The sequence below is a fragment of the Ranitomeya variabilis genome, chromosome 4, assembly GCF_051348905.1.
Source record: "Ranitomeya variabilis isolate aRanVar5 chromosome 4, aRanVar5.hap1, whole genome shotgun sequence".
Taxonomy (NCBI): domain Eukaryota; kingdom Metazoa; phylum Chordata; class Amphibia; order Anura; family Dendrobatidae; genus Ranitomeya; species Ranitomeya variabilis.
Window position 1 is genome coordinate 313770937 of NC_135235.1, and position 25385 is coordinate 313796321.

General features: G+C 46.1%; 1 protein-coding gene across 2 annotated transcripts in view; it reads left to right on the top strand.

Annotated features, from left to right (window-relative positions):
* The window catches only part of TTC34 (tetratricopeptide repeat domain 34), a 210248-nt gene that overhangs the window by 22940 nt on the left and 161923 nt on the right, over nucleotides 1–25385 (top strand). For both annotated transcript variants that reach the window (XM_077250435.1, XM_077250436.1), the window contains exon 4: nucleotides 13013–13205. In XM_077250435.1, coding sequence (XP_077106550.1) covers nucleotides 13013–13205 — 193 coding nt within the window. The remainder of the gene's footprint in view (nucleotides 1–13012; nucleotides 13206–25385) is intronic.

Here is a 25385-nt window from a genome sequence, read left to right on the forward strand (position 1 = left end):
ACGAAAGGATCGCCTCACCTCAGCCCCCATAAGGGTAACAAGTAGGGGTATTGTATCTTTGTGGAATATATATTCCACACTCAGTTTACGGCCCTTTGAGGCTACATTTGGAGAGGATAGTGGTGACCGTACTGTGGAATCTATTGATCGCACTTTTGGTCCACTTTTTCACTGACCCATCTTTCTATCTTCAGAGGTTGGAAATATATTCCACTAAGACACAATACCCCGAATTTATTAAAAGTTATATTGTAAACCCCGCTTTTTTTTTCTGCTATATCTGACCTGACATATAAATTGGGTTTATCTAGTATCCTAGCTACCCAGATGGCTATATGAGACATTGCTTGTGTTTTGTAATGGTGGATGTTTTCTTTAATATCTGTCAATGACATCTGTATGATTTCCATTTTTAACAAATAATAAAAGGCTGGAATACTGTTCCTTGGTAATCTTTGGATCCATTGAGTCCTCTCGGAGAACTTGATCCAAAAAACCCCCAGAAGAGACGAATAAATGCGGCACTCGGTCTGTGTAGAAAAAAAACTCTCATTTCCACTAGTCCTGGATGAGGTCTAATCATTTATGCTGCTGCTTATAATTGTAATAAGTATGTGTTAAAGGGAATCTGCCATCATCAGGCTTTTCCCACCTAATCTGAGCTGAGCACAGCATAATGTAGAGACAGAAACCCCACATTCAGTGATGTGTCACTTACTGGGCTACTTGAAGTAGTTTTGATAATATCCCGCTGATAAAACATTGATTTTATCATCTGTAACACTCATAGGCTTCTAACATGGCCAAGCGGGTTGTGACTGCTTCATCTCCATATCTATAGCTATGCCCTTCCTTATGGGTCCCTGTTACATATATTGTTGCTGCAGTGTGACATTTTTGCATTAGTATACCTGCAACTTCAATAATGACCAGCGGAGGGCGAACTGCTACTTACAGATATCATTCATGTCCCATTCTAAGAATTTGGTTCAATGCTAGTTGACATACCATGTGCAAAAGTGTAAAGGGATTGTCTCCTTTCAGAAAACTTTATGCCATAAGATGAGATGTAAACATAAGGGTGAATGACCTCGGGGAGATCAAAACATCCAACACCGCGGAGACACCATCACGTGTTTCTCAACACAGTGATCCAGAACAAGATGAGATGTAGACAGCATGAGCCACTGAGCTCATTGATTGGCTGCAGCCAGGGTTGGACTGGCCCCCCAGAGAACCGGAGAATCCTCCGGTGGGCCCTGGCTTCTTCTTCAGGAGAGTTCATAGTGCAAACCATAGTGGGTCTGTTGAGTGGGGGAGAAAGGTGGGGCCTCAGAACCAAATCCTCTGGTGGGCCCAATGTTCTTCAGTCTGACACTGGATGCAGCAATGTTGATGTGACATCAGTAGTGTTGAGCATTCCAATACCGCAAGTATCGGGTATCGGCCGATACTTGCGGGTATCGGAATTCTGATACCGAGATCCGATACTTTTGTGATATCGGGAATCGGTATCGGGATTAATATCAATGTGTAAAATAAAGAATTAAAATAAAAAATATTGCTATACTCACCTCTCCGACGCAGCCTGCACCTTACCGAGGGAACCGGGAGCCTTCTTTGCTTAAAATGCGCGCGTTTACTGCCTTCCGTGACGTCACGGCTTCTGATTGGTCGCGTGCCGCCCATGTGGCCGCGACGCGACCAATCACAGCAAGCCGTGACGTAATTTTCAAATCCTGAATGCCTAGAATTAGGCATTCAGGACCTGAAATTACGTCACGGCTTGTTGTGATTGGTCGCGTCGCCGTCACATGGGCGGCACGCGACCAATCACAAGCCGTGACATAATTTTCAAATCCTGAATGCCTAGAATTAGGCATTCAGGACCTGAAATTACGTCACAGCTTGTTGTGATTGGTCGCGTCGCCGTCACATGGGCGGCACGCGACCAATCAGAAGCCGTGACGTCACGGAAGGCAGTAAACGCGCGCATTTTAAGCAAAGAAGGCTCCCGGTTCCCTCGGTAAGGTCCAGGCTGCGTCGGAGAGGTGAGTATAGCAATATTTTTTATTTTAATTCTTTAATTTACACAGTAATATGGATCCCAGGGCCTGAAGGAGAGTTTCCTCTCCTTCAGACCCTGGGAGCCATCAGGGATACCGTCCGATACTTGAGTCCCATTGACTTGTATTGGTATCGGGTATCGGTATCGGATTAGATCCGATACTTTGCCGGTATCGGCCGATACTTTCCGATACCGATACTTCAAGTATCGGACGGTATCGCTCAACACTAGACATCAGCACTGCAGCCAAACAAAGCTGGACACAGGGGGGTTAATATTACTTTTTTTTTTCCTACAACTAACTTATAGTATGGCATTGGGTTTTCTGAAAGGGGACAACCTCATGGACACAGATGCATCCTCCCCCATATAACTACATAGGTTCTCCATTTCGGACTGTCATAAAGTTGGGTGGTAATAACCCCTCAGGGTTTGTAGTCACCATTAGGGTTGAGCGAAACAGATCGTTCATTTTCATAAGTCGCCGACTTTTGGCAAAGTCGGCGTCTCATGAAACCGAGCCGATCCCTGTGTGGGGTCTGCCATGCGGTACGCGACTTTCACGCCAAAGTTGCGTTTCAATGACGCTAAAAGCGCCATTTCTCAGCCAATGAAGGTGGACGCAGAGTGTGGGCAGCGTGATGACATAGATCTCAGTCCCCACCATCTTAGAGAAGGGCATTGCAGTGATTGGCTTGCTTTCTGCGGCGTCACAGGGGCTATAAAGGGGCGTTCCCGCCGACCGCCATCTTACTGCTGCTGATCTGAGCATAGGGAGAGGTTGCTGCAGCTTCTTCGGAAGCAGGGATAGTGATAGGCAGGGTACATAAAGCCACAAACCGCTTGTGCTGTAGCGATTTCCACTGTCCAATACCACCTTTTGTTTGCAGGACAGTGGAAGCTACATTTTTTTTCCTCAGCGCTGTAGCTCATTGGGCTGCCCTAGAAGGCTCCCTGATAGCTGCGTTGCTTTGTGTGTATGCCGCTGTGTAAACCAACTGCTTTTTTCAAAGCACAAATCCTGTTTTTCCTTCCTTTCTGCACAGCTATCTTGTGTGTTTGTCCACACTTTTGTGTGCAGCAGTCCTTTTACAGCTGCCTGCCATACTTTTCTGAGATAACTGCAGGGAGATAAATATTGGCAAGTCTGCCTCTGTGCCATTGCTGTGTGTGGCATCTCTCTCTCATTGTGTGGCACCGAAAACACTGTGTAATACTTGGCCTTTTTTTTTTTTTTTCCTAAATTCTCCCTTTTCCAAAAAAAAAATTAGTGGGAGATAAATATTGTCAAGTCTGACTCCGTGCCATTGCTGTGTGTGGCATCTCTCTCTCATTGTGTGGCACCGAAACACTGTGTAATACTTGGCCTTTTTTTTTTTTTTTCTAAATTCTCCCTTTTCCAAAAAAAAAATTAGTGGGAGATAAATATTGTCAAGTCTGCCTCCGTGCCATTGCTGTGTGTGGCATCTCTCTCTCATTGTGTGGCACTGAAAACACTGTGTAATACTTGGCCTTTTTTTTTTCCTAAATTCTCCCTTTTCCAAAAAAAAAATTAGTGGGAGATAAATATTGTCAAGTCTGACTCCGTGCCATTGCTGTGTGTGGCATCTCTCTCTCATTGTGTGCCACTGAAAACACTGTGTAATACTGGGCCTTTTTTTTTTTGGGAGGGGGTAAATTCTCCCAGAAAAAAAAAAAATAGTGGGAGATTAAGATTGGCATTTTTACTTGAGTGCTGGGCCTGTGTGTGCCATCTGTCTCAAATTATTGGGCCACAGAAAACCTAGTGTGTAACATTGGGCCTGATTTTCCTTTCAGTGTCAGGCACCTATAAAGGTATATATAAATCCTACAGAAGTTTGAGTTCACCTTATAAGTTGTTTTACAGTAACAAATAGTGTTACTTTGGTTACGTTTTGCAAGCAATGAGGAAGTCTAGAGGAAGAGGTCGTGGCCGTGGGCGGTCATTGTCAGCTGGTAATGATGGTAGTGGTGGTGGAGCATCAGGTGGTCGTGGTAAAAGCAGTACAGCACCTAAGTCTCGAGTTGTTGAGCCAGGTTCCTTGTCTGGCTACACAAGGCCTCGAACGCTCTCTTTTCTGGGAGTAGGAAAACCACTTTTGAAGCCGGAGCAGCAGGAACAAGTATTGGCTTTCATTGCTGACTCTGCCTCTAGCTCTTTCGCCTCCTCCTCGGAAAGTGCCAAATGTCAGAGCAGTGCATCGTCAGTGGATGCTCCTGGTCAGGGACAAGTCGCTTCCTTGTCTTCTTCACCCAGAACAAGAGAGAAGGATGCGTCAGGAGACACAACGGGTTACTCCATGGAGCTCTTTACACATACCGTTCCTGGGTTAGACAGTGAAACAGTTAACAGGCCATGTCCATTAGAAGTTGAATCGGACATGGAGTGCACAGATGCACAGCCACAGCCAGATTACTATGCTGTTCCTTTGACTCAGACCAGATCATTGCCCTTGCAGTGTACTGAGGCAGAATCAAACCCAGCGGAGACTATGGTGCCCCGTCACGGACGCTATACCACCGGCTTACACGGTGACACAGACGAAATCGCACACGACATAGAAGAGGAGGTCATAGATGACCCAGTTGTTGACCCCGATTGGCAGCCATTGGGGGAACAGGGTGCAGGCGGCAGTAGTTCTGAAGCGGAGGAGGAGGAGCCGCAGCAGGCATCAACATCACAACAGGTTCCATCTACCGGGCCCGTATCTGGCCAAAAACGCGTGGCAAAACCAAAACCAGTTGGAGGACAGCGTGGCCATCCGGTTAAAGAAGCTCAGTCTGCAATGCCTGAAAAGGTATCCGATAGTAAAAAGAGTGCAGTCTGGCATTTTTTTAAACAACATCCAAATGATCAGCGCAAAGTCATCTGTCAAAAATGTTCAACAACCTTAAGCAGAGGTCAGAATCTTAAAAGTTTAAATACAAGTTGCATGCATAGACATTTATCCACCATGCATTTGCAAGCCTGGACTAACTACCAAACGTCCCTAAAGGTTGCAGCACCCTCGGCCAATGAAGCTAGTCAGCAACGCTACATCCCTTCCCTCCCTGTAAGCCGACCATTTCCCACACCACCTGCAGTATCTGTGCAGCTTTCGTCGCCAGGCCAAAGCAGTCAGGGAATCACCAGGTTAGTAGTAGGAAACACTGCATGTAGGGCACCGGCAAGAATACCATCTCCAACCCTCTCTCAGTCACCCATGTCCACCGGCACCACCGCTAGTTCCACGATCTCCAGCTCTCCAGTCCAGCTCACCCTACATGAGACTCTTGTTAGGAAAAGGAAGTACTCATCCTCGCATCCGCGTACACAGGGTTTGAACGCCCACATTGCTAGACTAATCTCATTAGAGATGATGCCCTACCGGTTAGTTGAAAGCGAAGCTTTCAAAGCGCTGATGGACTACACTGTACCACGTTACGAGCTACCCAGTCGGCACTTCTTTTCTAGAAAAGCCATCCCAGCCCTCCAACAGCATATTAAAGACCGCATCGTCCATGCACTCAGGCAGTCTGTGACTACAAAGGTGCATCTGACAACAGATGCATGGACCAGTAGGCATGGCCATGGACGTTACGTGTCCATCACGGCACACTGGGTGAATGTGGTGGATGCAGGGTCCACAGGGGACAGCAATATTGGGACAGTTTTGCCTAGTCCACGGTCAAGGAAAGAGTTGGCTGTAGGCATTCGCCCCCCCTCCTCCTCTTCCTCCTCCTCATGCAGAAGCGAGAGCTCGTCCACACACCCCAGTCGCACATCCACTCCATCCGCAGCTGCCACTGTTGCACACCAGGTGTGCCATTATGGGACAGCTAGTGGCAAGCGTCAGCAGGCTGTATTGGCAATGAAGTGTTTGGGCGACAACAGACACACCGCGGAAGTTCTGTCCGAGTTCTTGCAGAATGAAACTCAGTCATGGCTGGGCACTGTACATCTTGAGGCAGGCAAGGTTGTGAGTGATAACGGAAGGAATTTCATGGCTGCCATAGCCCTTTCCCAACTGAAACACATTCCTTGCCTGGCTCACACCTTAAACCTGGTGGTGCAGTGCTTCCTGAAAAGTTATCCGGGGTTACCCGACCTGCTCCTCAAAGTGCGCAGACTTTGCTCGCATATCCGCTGTTCGCCCGTACACTCCAGCCGTATGCAGAACTATCAGCGGTCTTTGAACCTTCCCCAGCATCGCCTAATCATCGACATTTCAACAAGGTGGAACTCCACACTGCACATGCTTCAGAGACTGTGCGAACAGAGGCGTGCTGTTATGTTTTTGTGGGAGGATACACATACACGGGCAGGCAGTTGGATGGCAGACATGGAGTTGTCAGGTGTGCAGTGGTCGAAGCTACAAGACCTGTGTCAAGTCCTTCAGTGTTTTGAGGAATGCACACGGCTGGTTAGTGCAGACAACGCCATAATAAGCATGAGCATCCCCCTAATGCGTCTGCTGATGCAAAGTTTGACGCACATAAAGGAGCAGGCGTCTGCAGCCGAGGAAGAGGAAAGCCTTGATGACAGTCAGCCATTGTCTGGTCAGGGCCGTGTAGAGGACGCGGTAGCGGGCGAAGAGGAGGAGGAGGACGAGGAGGATGATGGGGATGAGTACTTTTTTAATGAGGAAGCTTCTCCTGGGCCAACAGAAATTAGTGGCGTTGCAAGGCCGGGTTCTGTTTTTTTAAGGGAGACAAGTGACGTAGATTTGCCTGTAACTGCCCCTCAAACCAGCACAACCGCAGATTTGCCAACAGGAACTTTGGCCCACATGGCGGATTATGCCTTACGTATCCTCAAAAAGGACCCACGCATTACTAAAATGATGAGCGATGACGATTACTGGTTGGCCTGCATCCTTGACCCTCGCTATAAAGGCAAATTGCAAAATATTATGCCACATGAGAACCTCGAACAAATCTTAGCAACCAAACAAGCTACTCTTGTAGACCGTTTGATTCAGGCATTCCCAGCACACAGCGCCGGTGATGGTTCTCACACAAGCTGCAGGGGGCTACATGGCAGAGGTGTTAGGGGTGCACAGATCAGAAGTGGCGTTGGACAGAGGGGTTTTCTGACCAGGTTGTGGAGTGATTTCGCAATGACCGCAGACAGGACAGGTACTGCAGCATCTATTCAAAGTGACAGGAGACAACATTTGTCCAGTATGGTTACTAACTATTTTTCTTCCCTTATCGATGTTCTCCCTCAACCGTCATTCCCATTTGATTACTGGGCATCAAAATTAGACACCTGGCCTGAATTGGCAGAATATGCGTTGCAGGAGCTTGCTTGCCCAGCAGCTAGTGTGCTATCAAAAAGAGTATTCAGTGCTGCTGTCTAAATATTATTAGAAAAAAGGACTTGTCTGGCTACCCAAAATGTGGATGATCTCACCTTCATTAAAATGAACCACTCCTGGATTTCAAATTATTTTGCCCCACCTTTCCCGGCTGACACCTAGCTTTCCTATAAAAAGGTCTTGCTTGTGGACTGGTCTTACTGAGTGTTCCAATCTGTTAATTTGCAGCAGCTGTTTGTCCAGCATACGACATGTTTACACCTCCCCCAATGGGAAAAATCCCCCCACGGGGCCGTTGTCTTGCCACTTGGCGCAAGCACCCGTTACAGTGCTGATTGTCTGAAGAGGCGGGTGTGCCCGCTTTTGGTCAACGGCATTGCCACTGGGTCCCTCATAGTACAATGTAGTGTCTCTGGCGGTGGTGGTGCGCACCCAACGTCAGACACGCCGTTGTAACATGAGGGGCCCTGGGGCGGTACCGCCGGCCACAAGAGAGTTCCCCCCCCCCCAGCTCAAACTGTGCTGTACCACGTGCAAAATTATCTCGCACAGCTCCACCAATGTTTAGTCTATGCACTGACATCATTCAATGCCTGGCACTGACAAACAATACCAATTTGTTTGCATCTATGATGCCAGTTAAAGTAGTCTGGGTCAGTGTCCTATATTGACACCAGTAAATACTAATTTACTGCCAAATTACTTTGTCATAAACTCTGCAGATGAGCCCACCCCTGTACCTAAGCATGCCACCCTTTTTTTACTTACAGTTGTTTTGCGAGACATTAACATCTATTTATTTTTTTGGAGTACTAACTGTGTCAGACACTCCTTGCAATACTCCTCCACTGACCACAATGCTGCCTGCCCGTGTATCCATGTAACCGATATAAAACTGCCATGAGCCTATTGTTTGTTCTTTTAGGCCTTTGATAGCCTGTCTGCGGCCCCTACTTGCAATACTCCTCCACTGACCACAATGCTGCCTGGAGTGCCTGCCTGTGTATCCATGTAACCGATGTAAAACTGCCATGACTGCCTACTGTTTGTTATTTTAGGCCTTTGTGAGCCTGTCTGCGGCCCCTACTTGCAATACTCCTCCACTGACCACAATGCTGCCTGCCCGTGTATCCATGTAACCGATATAAAACTGCCATGAGCCTATTGTTTGTTCTTTTAGGCCTTTGATAGCCTGTCTGCGGCCCCTACTTGCAATACTCCTCCACTGACCACAATGCTACCTGCCTGTGTATCCATGTAAACGATGTAAAACTGCCATGACTGCCTACTGTTTGTTATTTTAGGCCTTTGTGAGCCTGTCTGCGGCCCCTACTTGCAATACTCCTCCACTGACCACAATGCTGCCTGCCCGTGTATCCATGTAACCGATATAAAACTGCCATGAGCCTATTGTTTGTTCTTTTAAGCCTTTGATAGCCTGTCTGCGGCCCCTACTTGCAATACTCCTCCACTGACCACAATGCTGCCTGCCCGTGTATCCATGTAACCGATATAAAACTGCCATGAGCCTATTGTTTGTTATTTTAGGCCTTTGATAGCCTGTCTGCCATCCCTACTTGCATTACTCCTCCACTGACCACAATGCTGCCTGCCTGTGTATCCATGTAACCGATATAAAACTGCCATGACTGCCTACTGTTTGTTATTTTAGGCCTTTGATAGCCTGTCTGCCGTCCCTACTTGCATTACTCCTCCACTGACCACAATGCTGCCTGCCTGTGTATCCATGTAACCAATATAAAACTGCCATGAAACTATTGTTTGTTCTTTTAGGCCTTTGTGAGCCTGTCTGCGGCCCCTACTTGCAATACTCCTCCACTGACCACAATGCTGCCTGCCCGTGTATCCATGTAACCGATATAAAACTGCCATGAGCCTATTGTTTGTTCTTTTAGGCCTTTGATAGCCTGTCTGCGGCCCCTACTTGCAATACTCCTCCACTGACCACAATGCTGCCTGCCCGTGTATCCATGTAACAGATATAAAACTGCCATGAGCCTATTGTTTGTTATTTTAGGCCTTTGATAGCCTGTCTGCCGTCCCTACTTGCATTACTCCTCCACTGACCACAATGCTGCCTGCCTGTGTATCCATGTAACCGATATAAAACTGCCATGACTGCCTACTGTTTGTTATTTTAGGCCTTTGTGAGCCTGTCTGCGGCCCCTACTTGCAATACTCCTCCACTGACCACACCAATGCTGCCCGTGTACCCCTGGAACCTATTTAAAAGTTCATAGAGCCTAGTTATATATTTTATTTACTATTAATAAGGCCATGATGGACTACGCTGTACCATGCTACAAGCTAACCAGTCGACACTTCTTTTGCGAGAAAAGCCATCCCAACCCTCCACCAGAATGTAGAAGACCGCATTGTCCATGCACTCTGGCAATCTGTGAGTACAAAGGTGCACCTGACAACAGACGCATGGACCTGTAGGCATGGCCACGGAAGATTACGTGTCCATTACGGCGCAATGGGTTAATGTGTTGGATGCATGGTCCACAGGGGACAGCCTACTAAGTCTGTCTGCAGTCCCTAATTCAAATTGTCCTCCACTGTCTAAATCGGAGCTTCCACCTTCTGGCTTTCGGCCTATAGTATCAGATATTAAACTGCATTTGGCCTTCAACTTTGGTTACGGCCTACTAACGGTGTCTGCCCCTCCCTGGTATTTGCCCTCAACTGAATAAAGCTAAGCTTCAACCTTCTGGCTCTCATTAAGTGCTGTTATTTTAAAAATTGGTGGTTAGGGCCTACTAACGGTGTCTGCCCCTCCCTGGTGTTTGCCCTCAACTGAATAAAGCTGAGCTTCAACCTTCTGGCTCTCATTAAGTGCTGTGTTTTTAAAAATTGGTGGTTAGGGCCTACTAACGGTGTCTGCCCCTCCCTGGTGTTTTTCCTCATCTGAATAAAGCTGAGCTTCAACCTTCTGGCTTTCGGCCTATAGTATCAGATATTAAACTGCATTTGGCCTTCAACATTGGTTACAGCCTACTAACGGTGTCTGCCCCTCCCTGGTGTTTGCCCTCAACTGAATAAAGCTGAGCTTCAACCTTCTGGCTCTCATTAAGTGCTGTGTTTTTAAAAATTGGTGGTTAGGGCCTACTAACGGTGTCTGCCCCTCCCTGGTGTTTTTCCTCAACTGAATAAAGCTGAGCTTCAACCTTCTGGCTTTCGGCCTATAGTATCAGATATTAAACTGCATTTGGCCTTCAACTTTGGTTACGGCCTACTAACGGTGTCTGCCCCTCCCTGGTGTTTGTCCTCAACTGAATAAAGCTGAGCTTCAACCTTCTGGCTTTGGGCCTATAGTATCAGATATTAAACTGCATTTGGCCTTCAACTTTGGTTACGGCCTACTAACGGTGTCTGCCCCTGCCTGGTGTTTGTCCTCAACTGAAGAAAAAAGCTGAGCTTCATCCTTCTGGCTCTCATTAAGTGCTGTTATTTTAAAAATTGGTGGTTAGGGCCTACTAACGGTGTCTGCCCCTCCCTGGTGTTTGCCCTCAACTGAATAAAGCTGAGCTTCAGCCTTCTGGCTCTCATTAAGTGCTGTTATTTTAAAAATTGGTGGTTAGGGCCTACTAACGGTGTCTGCCCCTCCCTGGTGTTTGCCCTCAACTGAATAAAGCTGAGCTTCAACCTTCTGGCTCTCATTAAGTGTTGTGTTTTTAAAAATTGGTGGTTAGGGCCTGCCCCTCCCTGGTGTTTTTCCTCAACTGAATAAAGCTGAGCTTAAACCTTCTGGCTTTCGGCCTATAGTATCAGATATTAAACTGCATTTGGCCTTCAAGTTTGGTTACGGCCTACTAACAGTGTCTGCCCCTCCCTGGTGTTTGCCCTCAACTGAATAAAGCTGAGCTTCAACCTTCTGGCTCTCATTAAGTGCTGTGTTTCTAAAAATTGGTGGTTAGGGCCTACTAACGGTGTCTGCCCCTCCCTGGTGTTTTTCCTCAACTGAATAAAGCTGAGCTTCAACCTTCTGGCTTTCGGCCTATAGTATCAGATATTAAACTGCATTTGGCCTTCAACTTTGGTTACGGCCTACTAACGGTGTCTGCCCCTCCCTGGTGTTTGCCCTCAACTGAATAAAGCTGAGCTTCAACCTTCTGGCTCTCATTAAGTGCTGTTATTTTAAAAATTGGTGGTTAGGGCCTACTAACGGTGTCTGCCCCTGCCTGGTGTTTGTCCTCAACTGAATAAAGCTGAGCTTAATCCTTCTGGCTCTCATTAAGTGCTGTGTTTTTAAAAATTGGTGGTTAGCGCCTACTAATGGTGTCTGCCCTTCCCTGGTGTTTGCCCTCAACTGAATAAAGCTGAGCTTCAACCTTCTGGCTCTCATTAAGTGATGTGTTTTTAAAAATTGGTGGTTAGGGCCTACTAACGGTGTCTGCCCCTGCCTGGTGTTTGTCCTCAACTGAATAAAGCTGAGCTTCATCCTTCTGGCTCTCATTAAGTGCTGTGTTTTTAAAAATTGGTGGTTAGGGCCTACTAACGGTGTCTGCCCCTCCCTGGTGTTTGCCCTCAACTGAATAAAGCTGAGCTTCAACCTTCTGGCTTTGGGCCTATAGTATCAGATATTAAACTGCATTTGGCCTACTAGTGTGGTTGGGCCCTTAAAACAGTGTCTGCTGCTCCTGGGTTTGCTACTCCATTGAACAAAGCAATGCCGCCTGTTTAGTCCTGTCCTGTTACCAATTTTGAACTGCATTTAGCCTACTTTATTCTTTGGCCCTATATCTGTTTCCTCCTCATCCTGCCCATTGCCCAGCCACTGCTAGATGAGTCTGCTGGTACATTGACCTAGACCACTACATTCCCCTTGCACTCTACACAGCCAGAATCTGACCCTGCTGAAAGTAAGGTTCCCCTTCCCACATGTTATACCACCTTACACAGGGACAAAGAGGAAGGTGCAGATGAAAGTGCAGGTTCCTTCATCAGGTGGGGGGGGCACACTCGTTGGCGACGTCACTGGCACAGGGCCCCTCAGAGTACGCAAAAGTGTCGCTGCTGGTGGGAGGCGCCCCCGCCGTGCAAACACACCGCTGTACTTTGAGGGGCCCTGTGCCAGTGCCAATGCGAACAAGTGTGCCCCCCTGCTTGCTCAGGATCACAGCACTTGCAACGTTGAAATACTTTCCTCTCCCTGCTCCACCGCCGTGACGTAGTCCACGATTCCTGGGCCCACTAAAACCTTGAACCAGCCCTACGCCCCACAAATTTGCCAAATGACCCCCAAGTTCCATTGAACAACTATTATTATAAAGTTAATTAAGATTGACAAGCTTCAGAAACAAGAATGGATGTTTTTGGCATTAAAATGGGCACTGTAGGTGTTTTCCTGGCCTCCACTCACTGCCGACTATGCTTCCCCATTGACTTGCATTGGGTTTCGTGTTTCGGTCGATCCCCGACTTTTAGCGATAATCGGCCGACTGCACTCGACTCGACTCTGGACAAAGTCGGGTTTCACAAAACCCGACTCGATCTTAAAAAAATGAAAGTCGCTCAATCCTAGTCACCATCATATTGGATATTATGTAACGTTGAAGAGTCCATAAGAAATAATCTTTGCTTATTTTGCTATTTTCAGCTGATAAAGAAAGTTATCCATTTGGGCGACACTTCCTGCCTCCTCCCTATTATGGAAATTTTCAAGGAAGATGACCGTAAATTAATGCAGAATCACTGTCACTCTAAGGCTATGGCCATTCTGCATAGCCAGCAAGGAGATGAGTATCTGAAGGGAGCCATCGCCTACTTGTCATTTGCTATTATTGCATCAGGTGAGCAAAAATTATTTGCTGTAAAATTTAATTTTAGTGTCAATACAAAAAAACTCTAAAATGGAATCTGTCACCAGGTTTTTTTCTCCCCCATCTGAGAGTAGTATGATATACAGGCAGAGACGCTGATTCCAGCGATGTATCACTTATTGGTCCGCTTGCTTTAATTTGTTATAAAATTCCCATTTTCTCTGTTGCAGAATCTAGCAGTTCTCTGAATGCTGAACTCTGTATAATCCCACCCACACCACTGACTGGCAGCTGTGCATAGGCAGGAAGCTGCCAATCAGTGGTGGGGGGTGGCGTTATACAGAGATCATGAATATGGAGGACTACATGACAGCAGGTTTACTAGTCCTCTAGTGATAATTTCCTGTTGATAAAACTGGAATTTTATCAATACAGCAAGCAGCTCAGTAAGTGACATATAATTGGAATCAGGATCTCTATCTCTACATTATGCTGCTCTCAGATTAGATGGCGTAAACCTGGTGACAGATTCCCTTTAAAAAAGGGAGTGTCAAGCTTATAAAACCATTTTCATCTGTCATATAAAGGGTCTGCCATTCAATCACTTAGTAGCCACTAAGGGGGGTTCTAAAGATCATCTCTCATTCTCCAGGACTTATGTCCATTTCAGTAAAAACTCTGTAATACTACTTTTCAACTGCGGGTGTGCTGTTGGGAAACTGGACAGCTGATTGCACCATACATTAAAGGGGCTATAGGGTCTAAAATGAAAAGTCTGCAGTTACCTTGTGTGACTGCAGACATTTGAATCCTTCCAGTACGTGCATTGTGCGCTGTGAGGATTCGCTGTTGTCTTCACCTGGCATAGCGATCAGGTATGTAATATGCAAACGCCTAGGCAGAACCTGTCTAGTAGGCGCAGCCTCGCTCGATGCAAGTGTATGGACTCCATTAAACAGCCGCACCCACTAGCTGTCCGCAGCCTCGCTTCATACACTTGTAGACAGGTTCTGAACAGGAGTATGATTGTCGCCTACCTGACCACTGTTCTGAGGGCAGACAATGGCAAATCCTCGCAGCACACAGTGCATACACAGGCAGGATTCAATAGTCTGCAGTCACTGCAGACTTTTCATCTTAGTCCGGACAACCCCTTTAATGTAAATTACTGTAAATCACTGGAGATAAAGTGGGATGTCGCAGTGTGGGATCGGTCATAGGTGTCGTCGCAAAATTTTATGGGGTATAAATATTGTAAGAGGTGCACCGCACCATCTTCATTCATTACTATGAGCTGTTTTTCCATTTTTACACACTTTTCATAAAGTTAAAGAGGTTTAGGGTGAGGTCTACGGCTGGGGTTAGTGTAACTTTTATTTTAAAACGGTGTTTTGGATTTCAGTAAAAAACATAATAAAGTGTTAAAGAGCAAAATATAATTACATCAATATTTTCTTAAAATTCAATACATGTGCTTGGGGAAAAGAGGTTCAATACTGGTCTGGTGGAAGGAATTCTGGGAGATTTAATGGTCGACAGGTTAGGGGGCGAAAAATTGTTGCTTTTCTCCAGGACATTGGTAACCTCTGATTAAACCACTGAGCAGCAAAAACCAATGATTTACGTAATTTGGGGGGACCAGGCAAAATGAATAACAAAACAAGAATGGACAATCCCTTTAAAATTATACATCTTCCTGAAATTGAAAAAAACAGTAAAGTGAAATCCTTGGGTCCTCTTCTTTGTATTCTGCTGTTTCTGGAGTTATGTGGCAGCAATAGATGTGTAATTGTAAAAACAGGTGGGATTCCTACTGACTGTCACCCAGCTTTTCTGGTAGCAGACGTTGCTTAAAAGTGGCTGACTTTATTACCTAACATGACTCAGAGACTATTTACAGGAGATTTTCTGGTTTTATTTTTTATTTTGCAGTTTTATGCTCTTTAACCCCTTCCCATCATCGTGGTTTTCCATTTTTACACTTTCCATTTTTCCTCCCGTTCTTCCAAGAGTCATAACTTTTATTTTTCCATCAACATTGCCATACTGGGGCTGTTTTTTGGCAGGACTAGCTGTTGTATTGAATTAAGTCATTCATTTTACTATTCAATAAATTGTAAAATGGGAACAAAACTCCAAGTGTGTTGTCATTGCTGAAAAAGACCCACAATTTTGCAGTTCTTTTTTGGATCCTGCCAGCTTCTCGACATGCTGCTCAGCTAGACTGACAGGTTTCTTGTGGAAATAGGTGGATTATATTATTATTCACTGCTCAAAAAAAAAAGGACCACTTAAACAACACACTGTAACTTCAAATCGATCACACTTCTGTGAAATCAGCCTGTCTGATTGTGAATCAATTTCTCCTTCTGTTCTGTAAATGGAACAGATAACAGTTAGAAATGATAGGCAGTTAGCAAGACAACCCCTAAAAAGGAGTGGCTCTGCAGGAAGGGGGTGGGGGTGGGGGGTGACCACAGACCATTTCTCTGTTCTTATCCTTTTTGGCTTTTGTTTTGGTCACTTTTGCTCTTTGTCATTGCTCTCATACCTAGAGGTACAGTGGCACAAGGCAGTGTCTACAACCCACAAAAGTTGCTCAGTTAGTGGAGCTCATCCAGGATGGCACATCAATGTGACCTGTGTCAAGAAGGGTAGCTGTGTCTGTCATCACAGTGTCCAGAGCATGGAGCAGATACCAGGAGACAGGCCAGTACACCAGGATAGGTGGAGGGGGCTGTAGAAAGGCAACAACTCAGCAGCAGGACCACTACCTCCTCCTTTGTTCAAAGAGGAACAGGAGGAGAACTGCCAGAGCCCTGAAAAAATGACCTCCAGCAGGCCACTAACATCCATGTGTCTGCTCAAACTGCCAAATACTGACTCCATGATGGTGGTATGAGGGCCCGATGTCCACAAGTGGATGTTGTGCTTGACCAGCTTGGCAGTGGGTCAGTAATGGTGTGGTGAGACATTTCTTTGGAAGGCTACACAGCCTTCCATGTGCTAGCCAGAGGTACCCTCACTGCGATTAGGTACCGGGATGAGATCCTCAGATGCATTATGAGACCATATACAGGTGCGGTTGGCCCTGGGTTCCTTCCGATGCTTGACAATGCTAGGACTCATGTGGCTTAAATGTGTCAGCAGTTTCTGCATGATGAAGGCACTGATGCTATGGACTGGCTTGCCCAGTCCCCAAACCTGAGTCCAATCGAGCAGATTTGGGACATCATGTTTCATTCAATCCACCAACGCCATGTTGCACCACAGACTGTCCAGGAGTTGACTGACGCTTTAATCCAGGTCTGGGAGAAGATCCTTCAGGAGAACATCCGCGGCCTCTTCAGGAGCATGCCTAGGCATTGTAGGGAGTTCATACAGGCACGTGGAGGCCACACACTACTGAGCATCATTTGCTTGTCTTGAGGCATTTCTACTGATGTTGGATATGCCTGTAATTTGATTTCCCACTTTGATTTTAAATATCATTCTAAATCGAGACCTCCATGGGATATTAGTTTTGATTTACATTGATCCACTATGTAATGAATGAAGATTTGCAACTGGAATATTTCATTCAGTGATATCTATGATGCGGTATCTTAGTGTTCCCTTTATATTTTTGAGTAGTGTATATTTTATATATTATTATTGCTCTTGTAAACAGGTGCAGGGATTCAGTGGCACAGAGAACACAGACTCAGTGGTACAGTAAAACAAGTTATTTATTAACCATATACAAGCTTAGCAAGACCAGGTGCAAAATCATTAAGATGGCAATTTGTAAATGAGTGACATTGAGAACCAATACAGCACAGTTCTTGCTGCCTCACTTGATATCATGGTTACTGGCTATCCATAACTCTGTACCTGTTGTCTTAACCACTGCCCTATAAAATAATAAACTTGGCGCTACCACACATAGAAGAGAATTACCAATAGGCTAGCCATTGTCTATATATTCCTAACTTGCCTTACACAGATAACCACTGTCTGTCAGAACTCACAACCTATTGTACAGAAAAAGAGAAGACAAAAAAGCGCAATAGGGTCTTATCCACGTTACCAGAGTAGATACACCAAGAGAGTTACTCACCTGGGGAAGATGGGATACAAGCATGTAAAAATGGCAGCTGCTGCAGATCCACAGGTCGATCCACGACCTGATATAGTCATATGTTCAGTAGGAATTTGTGGAACAACTCCACGCTACCTGTCATGGTTCTCAACGGCAAGAGAACGTAATTAAGCATACAAAAGGACTAGCTCTTGGAAGATGGGAACTCGAGCTGACCATGAGCTAAACCTACCGCACAACTAACAGTGGCCGGGTAGCGTGCCTACGTTTTATCCCTAGACGCCCAGCGCCAGCCGGAGAACTGACTGACCCTAGCAGAGGAAAATACAGACCTGGCTTACCTCTAGAGAAATTTTCCCCAAAAGGCAGACAGTAGCCCCCACATATATTGGCGGTGTTTTTAGAGGAAAATGACATACGAAGTATGAAGATAGGTTTAGCAAATTGAGGTCCGCTTACTAGATAGTAGGAAGACAGAAAAGGGAACTTCACGGTCAGCTGAAAACCCTTTCAAAATACCATCCTGAAATTACTTTAAGACTCTAACATCAACTCATGACACCAGAGTGGCAATTTCAGCTCACAAGAGCTTCCAGCCTCAGAAATATTCAATCACAGAGAACTGGAACAAAAATGCAAAACAAACTTAGGACAACAAGTCCAACTTAGCTGATAGTAGTCTAGGAGCAGGAACATGCAACAGAAAGGCTTCTGGTAACATTGTTGGCCGGCATAGAAATGACTGAGGAGCAAGGCTAAATAGAAAACTCCCACATACTGATGGAAAACAGGTGAACAGAGGAGATGAAGCACACAAGTGCAGTACCACCAGAAACCACCGGGGGAGCCCAGAAACCAAATTCACAACAGCTACCCTAAGGATAAATTCCAGGAAAATGCCAAGGATTCAGAGTGGTTTATTCAACGCGTTTCGTGGTTCCTATGCCCCCTTCGTCAGGAAATACCACATATCATATATCATTGCATAGCATATGCATTGCATATCATGGTATTTGTATATATACTGTATGTGGTATTTCCTGATGAAGAAGGCATAGGAACCCCGAAACGCGTTGAATAAACCACTCTGAATCCTTGGCATTTTCCTAGAATTTATCCTTACGGCCGTGCGGAGTTGTTCCACAAATTCCTACTGAACATATGAGAATTCACAACCTGGCATATGAGACATAAACCACTCTATGAACTGTGACAGTATTACACCCTGAACAATAGTACGAAGGATACACTGACCTGTTAACCGGCAGAGTCAGAGCTGAATGTGTATAGGCCTTTTTCTGGCCCCATTTTCCTTCCAATAGCAGTTACCGTTCCAATTCCTAACATGAGCCATATTAAGAGCTTTTGCTAGGCTGAAAGTCTTGCACTGTAGGCCGCAGACAATTCATTCTGTTATTGGCCTGTTCCCATTGTCCTCAATTTCTAAGAAACAGCTCATGTCCCTCTCTGCTCATACAAACAAGGTTATGTCCCTTTAACAAGGCCTCTGCTTGCACGATCGAGATGTCGTCCCATTAAACCGGCCTCCGCTCACACAACCTGCCTTTAACCAGGCAACCAGAATTCTTTATTCTCCGGTAAAGCCCTGCACCCATCAGAACTTCTACATCTGATGATGGTTATTTGTTTCCCACCATGCTTCTCTTGGGCTTGGCTGTAAGCCAGTGCAGACCTTGCTCTATAGGTGTCTTGTTACAAGTGCAGCTAATGACTGAGCTCTTGTCATGGCCCCTGTGTATTTTGTATTTTCTTGTGGTGCATCACAGCAGATCACATGTCCCTCTGTGCATCTGACTTCTCTGTTCCACCCCATGCAAACAGTCTTCCTATTTTCTGTTCCTATGTCATTTTTGGTTTCCTCCTTTCTTATCTCTGGTCAGTAAATGGCAGCATCCGCTTACAGATTCCTGTTGCGCGAGTTACCTCATTACACTCTCTGGCCATGGACAGAAACTGCCCAAATTTGTTGAGATTCCTGATTCCCTGGTACATCATTTGATTCACCAGCCTGGCATGACATCATGCATGCACTATCACAAGCCAAGCCTGGGATCCCAGAGAGTAAAAAATTCACGCGGACCTTGACTGAAGACCAAGGTTGCACTAAGCGATCTGCTGATCTCACTCTCGAGTCTTTCTGTCAGCGAACCCAACAGCTCTTGTGCATCAGGCGGCAGCTCTTCCCTCTGAGCTATTCAGCTCACTGAACAGTTCCGTGCTAACCTGTTGTGAATTTGCTTTTTGCTCCCTCTAGTGGTTACTAGTTTTTTGACTCTGGTTTTTCTGTCATTCCTTTTATCCGCACCTGGGTCGTTAGTTAGGGGTGTTGCTATATAAGCTCCCTGGACCTTCAGTTCAATGCCTGGCAACGTAGTTATCAGAGCTAGTCTGCTGTGCTCTTGTCTACTGATCCTGGTTCCAGTTATATCAGCTAAGTCTGCCTTTTGCTTTTTGCTATTTGTTTTGGTTTTGTATTTTTGTCCAGCTTGTTCCTAATCTTTATCCTGACCTTTGCTGGAAGCTCTAGGGGGGCTGGTGTTCTCCCCCCGGACCGTTAGACGGTTCGGGGGTTCTTGAATTTCCAGTGTGGATTTTGATAGGGTTTTTGTTGACCATATAAGTTACCTTTCTTTATTCTGCTATCAGTAAGCGGGCCTCTCTGTGCTAAACCTGGTTCATTTCTGTGTTTGTCATTTCCTCTTATCTCACCGTCATTATTTGTGGGGGGCTTCTATCCAGCTTTGGGGTCCCCTTCTCTGGAGGCAAGAAAGGTCTTTGTTTTCCTCTACTAGGGGTAGCTAGATTCTCCGGCTGGCGCGTGTCATCTAGAATCAACGTAGGAATGATCCCCGGCTACTTCTAGTGTTGGCGTTAGGAGTAGATATATGGTCAACCCAGTTACCACTACCCTATGAGCTGGATTTTTGTATTCTGCAGACTTCCACGTTCCTCTGAGACCCTCGCCATTGGGGTCATAACAGTTTGCCAGGCCCATATTAAATGTTTAATGCATTGCAGAAGAGGGATTATAAGAAAGAAGATTCTGAGTTTTTTTTTTTTCTTCTTCCCCTTTACCTCAGAGTGGCTATGCTTGCTGCAGACATGAATGTCCAGACCTTGATTACAAGTGTGGACCAGCTGGCTACTCGTGTGCAGGGCATACAAGACTATGTTATCAGAAATCCTAGGTCAGAACCTAAAATACCGATTCCTGAACTGTTTTCCGGAGACAGGTTTAAGTTTAGGAATTTCGTGAATAATTGTAAATTGTTTTTGTCCCTGAGACCCTGTTCATCTGGAGATTCTGCTCAGCAAGTAAAAATTGTTATTTCGTTCTTACGGGGCGACCCTCAGGATTGGGCTTTTTCGCTGGCGCCAGGAGATCCGGCATTGGCTGATCTTGATGCGTTTTTTCTGGCGCTCGGTTTACTTTATGAGGAACCCAATCTTGAGATTCAGGCAGAAAAGGCCTTGCTGGCTATGTCTCAGGGGCAGGACGAGGCTGAAGTGTATTGCCAAAAATTTCGGAAATGGTCCGTGCTGACACATTGGAACGAGTGTGCACTGACCGCTAATTTTAGAAATGGCCTTTCTGAAGCCATTAAGAATGTTATGGTGGGTTTTCCCATTCCCACAGGTCTGAATGATACTATGGCACTGGCTATTCAAATTGACCGGCGGTTGCGGGAGCGCAAAACCGCAAATTCCCTCATGGTGTTGTCTGAACAGACACCTAATTCGGTACAATGTGATAGAAAAACCGCAAATTCCCTCATGGTGTTGTCTGAACAGACACCTGATTTAATGCAATGTGATAGAATCCTGACTAGAAATGAGCGGAAAATTCATAGACGCCGGAATGGCTTGTGCTACTACTGTGGTGATTCTACACATGTTATCTCAGCATGCTCTAAACGTATAGCTAAGGTTGTTAGTCCTGTCACCGTTGGTAATTTGCAACCTAAATTTATTCTGTCTGTAACTTTGATTTGCTCACTGTCATCTTATCCTGTCATGGCGTTTGTAGATTCAGGTGCTGCCCTGAGTCTCATGGATCTCTCATTTGCTAAGCGCTGTGGTTTTACTCTTGAACCATTAGAAAATCCTATACCTCTTAGGGGTATTGATGCTACACCATTGGCAGCAAATAAACCGCAGTATTGGACACAGGTTACCATGTGCATGACTCCTGAACACCGCGAGGTGATACGTTTCCTGGTTTTACATAAAATGCATGATTTGGTTGTTTTAGGGCTGCCATGGTTACAGACCCATAATCCAGTCCTGGACTGGAAGGCTATGTCAGTCTCAAGTTGGGGCTGTCATGGTATTCATGGGGATTCCCTGCCTGTGTCTATTGCTTCTTCTACGCCTTCGGAAGTTCCGGAGTATTTGTCTGATTATCAGGATGTCTTCAGTGAGTCTGAGTCCAGTGCACTGCCTCCTCATAGGGACTGTGACTGTGCTATAGATTTGATCCCAGGCAGTAAATTTCCTAAGGGAAGACTGTTTAATCTGTCGGTACCTGAACATACCGCTATGCGTTCATATATCAAGGAGTCTCTGGAGAAAGGACATATTCGTCCGTCTTCTTCCCCTCTTGGTGCGGGATTCTTTTTTGTGGCAAAAAAGGACGGATCTTTGAGACCTTGTATTGATTATCGGCTTTTAAATAAGATCACTGTCAAATTTCAGTATCCTTTACCGCTGTTGTCTGACTTGTTTGCCCGGATTAAGGGTGCCAAGTGGTTCACCAAGATAGACCTTCGTGGTGCGTACAACCTTGTGCGCATTAAGCAAGGTGATGAATGGAAAACCGCATTCAATACGCCCGAAGGTCATTTTGAGTACTTGGTGATGCCTTTTGGGCTCTCCAATGCGCCTTCAGTTTTTCAGTCCTTTATGCATGACATTTTCCGGAAGTATCTGGATAAATTTCTGATTGTTTATCTGGATGATATTTTGGTTTTTTCTGATAATTGGGATTCGCATGTGGAGCAGGTCAGGTTGGTCTTTAAAATTTTGCGTGAAAATTCTTTGTTTGTCAAGGGCTCAAAGTGTCTCTTTGGTGTACAGAAGGTTCCCTTTTTGGGATTCATTTTTTCCCCTTCTGCTGTGGAGATGGACCCAGTCAAGGTCCGAGCTATTCTTGATTGGACTCAGCCCTCGTCAGTTAAGAGTCTTCAGAAGTTCTTGGGCTTCGCTAACTTCTACCGTCGTTTTATCGCTAATTTTTCTAGCATTGTGAAACCTTTGACGGATATGACCAAGAAGGGCTCCGATGTAGCTAACTGGGCTCCTGCTGCCGTGGAGGCTTTCCAGGAGTTGAAACGCCGGTTTACTTCGGCGCCTGTTTTGTGCCAGCCTGACGTCTCACTTCCCTTTCAGGTTGAGGTGGATGCTTCGGAGATTGGGGCAGGGGCCGTTTTGTCGCAGAGAGGCCCTGGTTGCTCTGTTATGAAACCTTGTGCCTTTTTCTCTAGGAAGTTTTCGCCTGCCGAGCGAAATTATGATGTGGGCAATCGGGAGTTGTTGGCCATGAAATGGGCATTTGAGGAGTGGCGTCATTGGCTCGAGGGTGCTAAGCATCGTGTGGTGGTCTTGACTGATCACAAAAATCTGATGTATCTCGAGTCTGCTAAACGCCTTAATCCGAGACAGGCCCGCTGGTCATTGTTTTTCTCCCGCTTTGATTTTGTTGTCTCGTATTTACCAGGTTCAAAGAATGTGAAGGCCGATGCTCTTTCTAGGAGCTTTGTGCCTGATGCTCCTGGAGTCGCTGATCCTGTTGGTATTCTTAAAGATGGAGTTATCTTGTCAGCTATTTCTCCGGATCTGCGACGTGTGTTGCAGAGATTTCAGGCTGATAGGCCTGAGTCTTGTCCACCTGACAGACTGTTTGTCCCGGATAAGTGGACCAGCAGAGTCATTTCCGAGGTTCATTCCTCGGTGTTGGCAGGTCACCCGGGAATTTTTGGCACCAGAGATCTGGTGGCCAGGTCCTTTTGGTGGACTTCCTTGTCAAGGGATGTGCGGTCATTTGTGCAGTCCTGTGGGACTTGTGCTCGAGCTAAGCCTTGCTGTTCTCGTGCCAGCGGTTTGCTCTTGCCCTTGCCTGTCCCGAAGAGACCTTGGACACATATCTCCATGGATTTCATTTCTGATCTTCCGCTATCTCAGGGCATGTCCGTTATCTGGGTGATATGTGATCGCTTCTCCAAGATGGTCCATTTGGTTCCTTTGCCTAAGCTGCCTTCCTCTTCCGATCTGGTTCCTGTGTTTTTCCAGAACGTGGTTCGTTTGCACGGCATCCCTGAGAATATTGTGTCAGACAGAGGATCCCAGTTCGTTTCCAGGTTCTGGCGATCCTTTTGTAGTAGGATGGGCATTGATTTGTCGTTTTCGTCTGCTTTCCATCCTCAGACTAATGGACAGACGGAGCGAACCAATCAGACTTTGGAGGCTTATTTGAGGTGTTTTGTCTCTGCTGATCAGGACGATTGGGTGACATTCTTGCCGTTGGCTGAGTTTGCCCTTAATAATCGGGCTAGTTCCGCCACCTTGGTTTCGCCTTTTTTCTGCAACTCTGGTTTCCATCCTCGCTTTTCTTCGGGTCATGTGGAGCCTTCTGACTGTCCTGGGGTGGATTCTGTGGTGGATAGGTTGCAGCAGATCTGGAATCATGTGGTGGACAACTTGAAGTTGTCACAGGAGAAGGCTCAGCGCTTTGCCAACCGCCGCCGCGGTGTGGGTCCCCGACTACGCGTTGGGGATTTGGTATGGCTTTCTTCCCGCTTTGTTCCTATGAAGGTCTCCTCTCCCAAATTTAAACCTCGTTTTATTGGGCCTTACAAGATATTGGAAATCCTTAATCCTGTATCTTTTCGTCTGGATCTTCCTGTGTCGTTTGCTATTCACAATGTATTTCATAGGTCCTTGTTGCGGCGGTACATTGTGCCTGTAGTTCCTTCTGCTGAGCCTCCTGCTCCGGTGTTGGTTGAGGGCGAGTTGGAGTACGTGGTGGAGAAGATCTTGGATTCTCGCCTCTCCAGGCGGAGGCTTCAGTACCTGGTCAAGTGGAAGGGCTATGGTCAGGAGGATAATTCCTGGGTGGTCGCCTCTGATGTTCATGCGGCCGATTTAGTTCGTGCCTTTCATGCCGCTCATCCTGATCGCCCTGGTGGTCGTGGTGAGGGTTCGGTGACCCCTCACTAAGGGGGGGGTACTGTTGTGAATTTGCTTTTTGCTCCCTCTAGTGGTTACTAGTTTTTTGACTCTGGTTTTTCTGTCATTCCTTTTATCCGCACCTGGGTCGTTAGTTAGGGGTGTTGCTATATAAGCTCCCTGGACCTTCAGTTCAATGCCTGGCAACGTAGTTATCAGAGCTAGTCTGCTGTGCTCTTGTCTACTGATCCTGGTTCCAGTTATATCAGCTAAGTCTGCCTTTTGCTTTTTGCTATTTGTTTTGGTTTTGTATTTTTGTCCAGCTTGTTCCTAATCTTTATCCTGACCTTTGCTGGAAGCTCTAGGGGGGCTGGTGTTCTCCCCCCGGACCGTTAGACGGTTCGGGGGTTCTTGAATTTCCAGTGTGGATTTTGATAGGGTTTTTGTTGACCATATAAGTTACCTTTCTTTATTCTGCTATCAGTAAGCGGGCCTCTCTGTGCTAAACCTGGTTCATTTCTGTGTTTGTCATTTCCTCTTATCTCACCGTCATTATTTGTGGGGGGCTTCTATCCAGCTTTGGGGTCCCCTTCTCTGGAGGCAAGAAAGGTCTTTGTTTTCCTCTACTAGGGGTAGCTAGATTCTCCGGCTGGCGCGTGTCATCTAGAATCAACGTAGGAATGATCCCCGGCTACTTCTAGTGTTGGCGTTAGGAGTAGATATATGGTCAACCCAGTTACCACTACCCTATGAGCTGGATTTTTGTATTCTGCAGACTTCCACGTTCCTCTGAGACCCTCGCCATTGGGGTCATAACACTAACCCATATACTTGTACCTCTTTGATTTCTGATTGTCTCCACCCTGAGTTCCTAATTGGCTCCACCCTGATTGAACACTCTATTTAAACCTGGCATAGCACTCCCTTCCTTGCGAGATTATTGA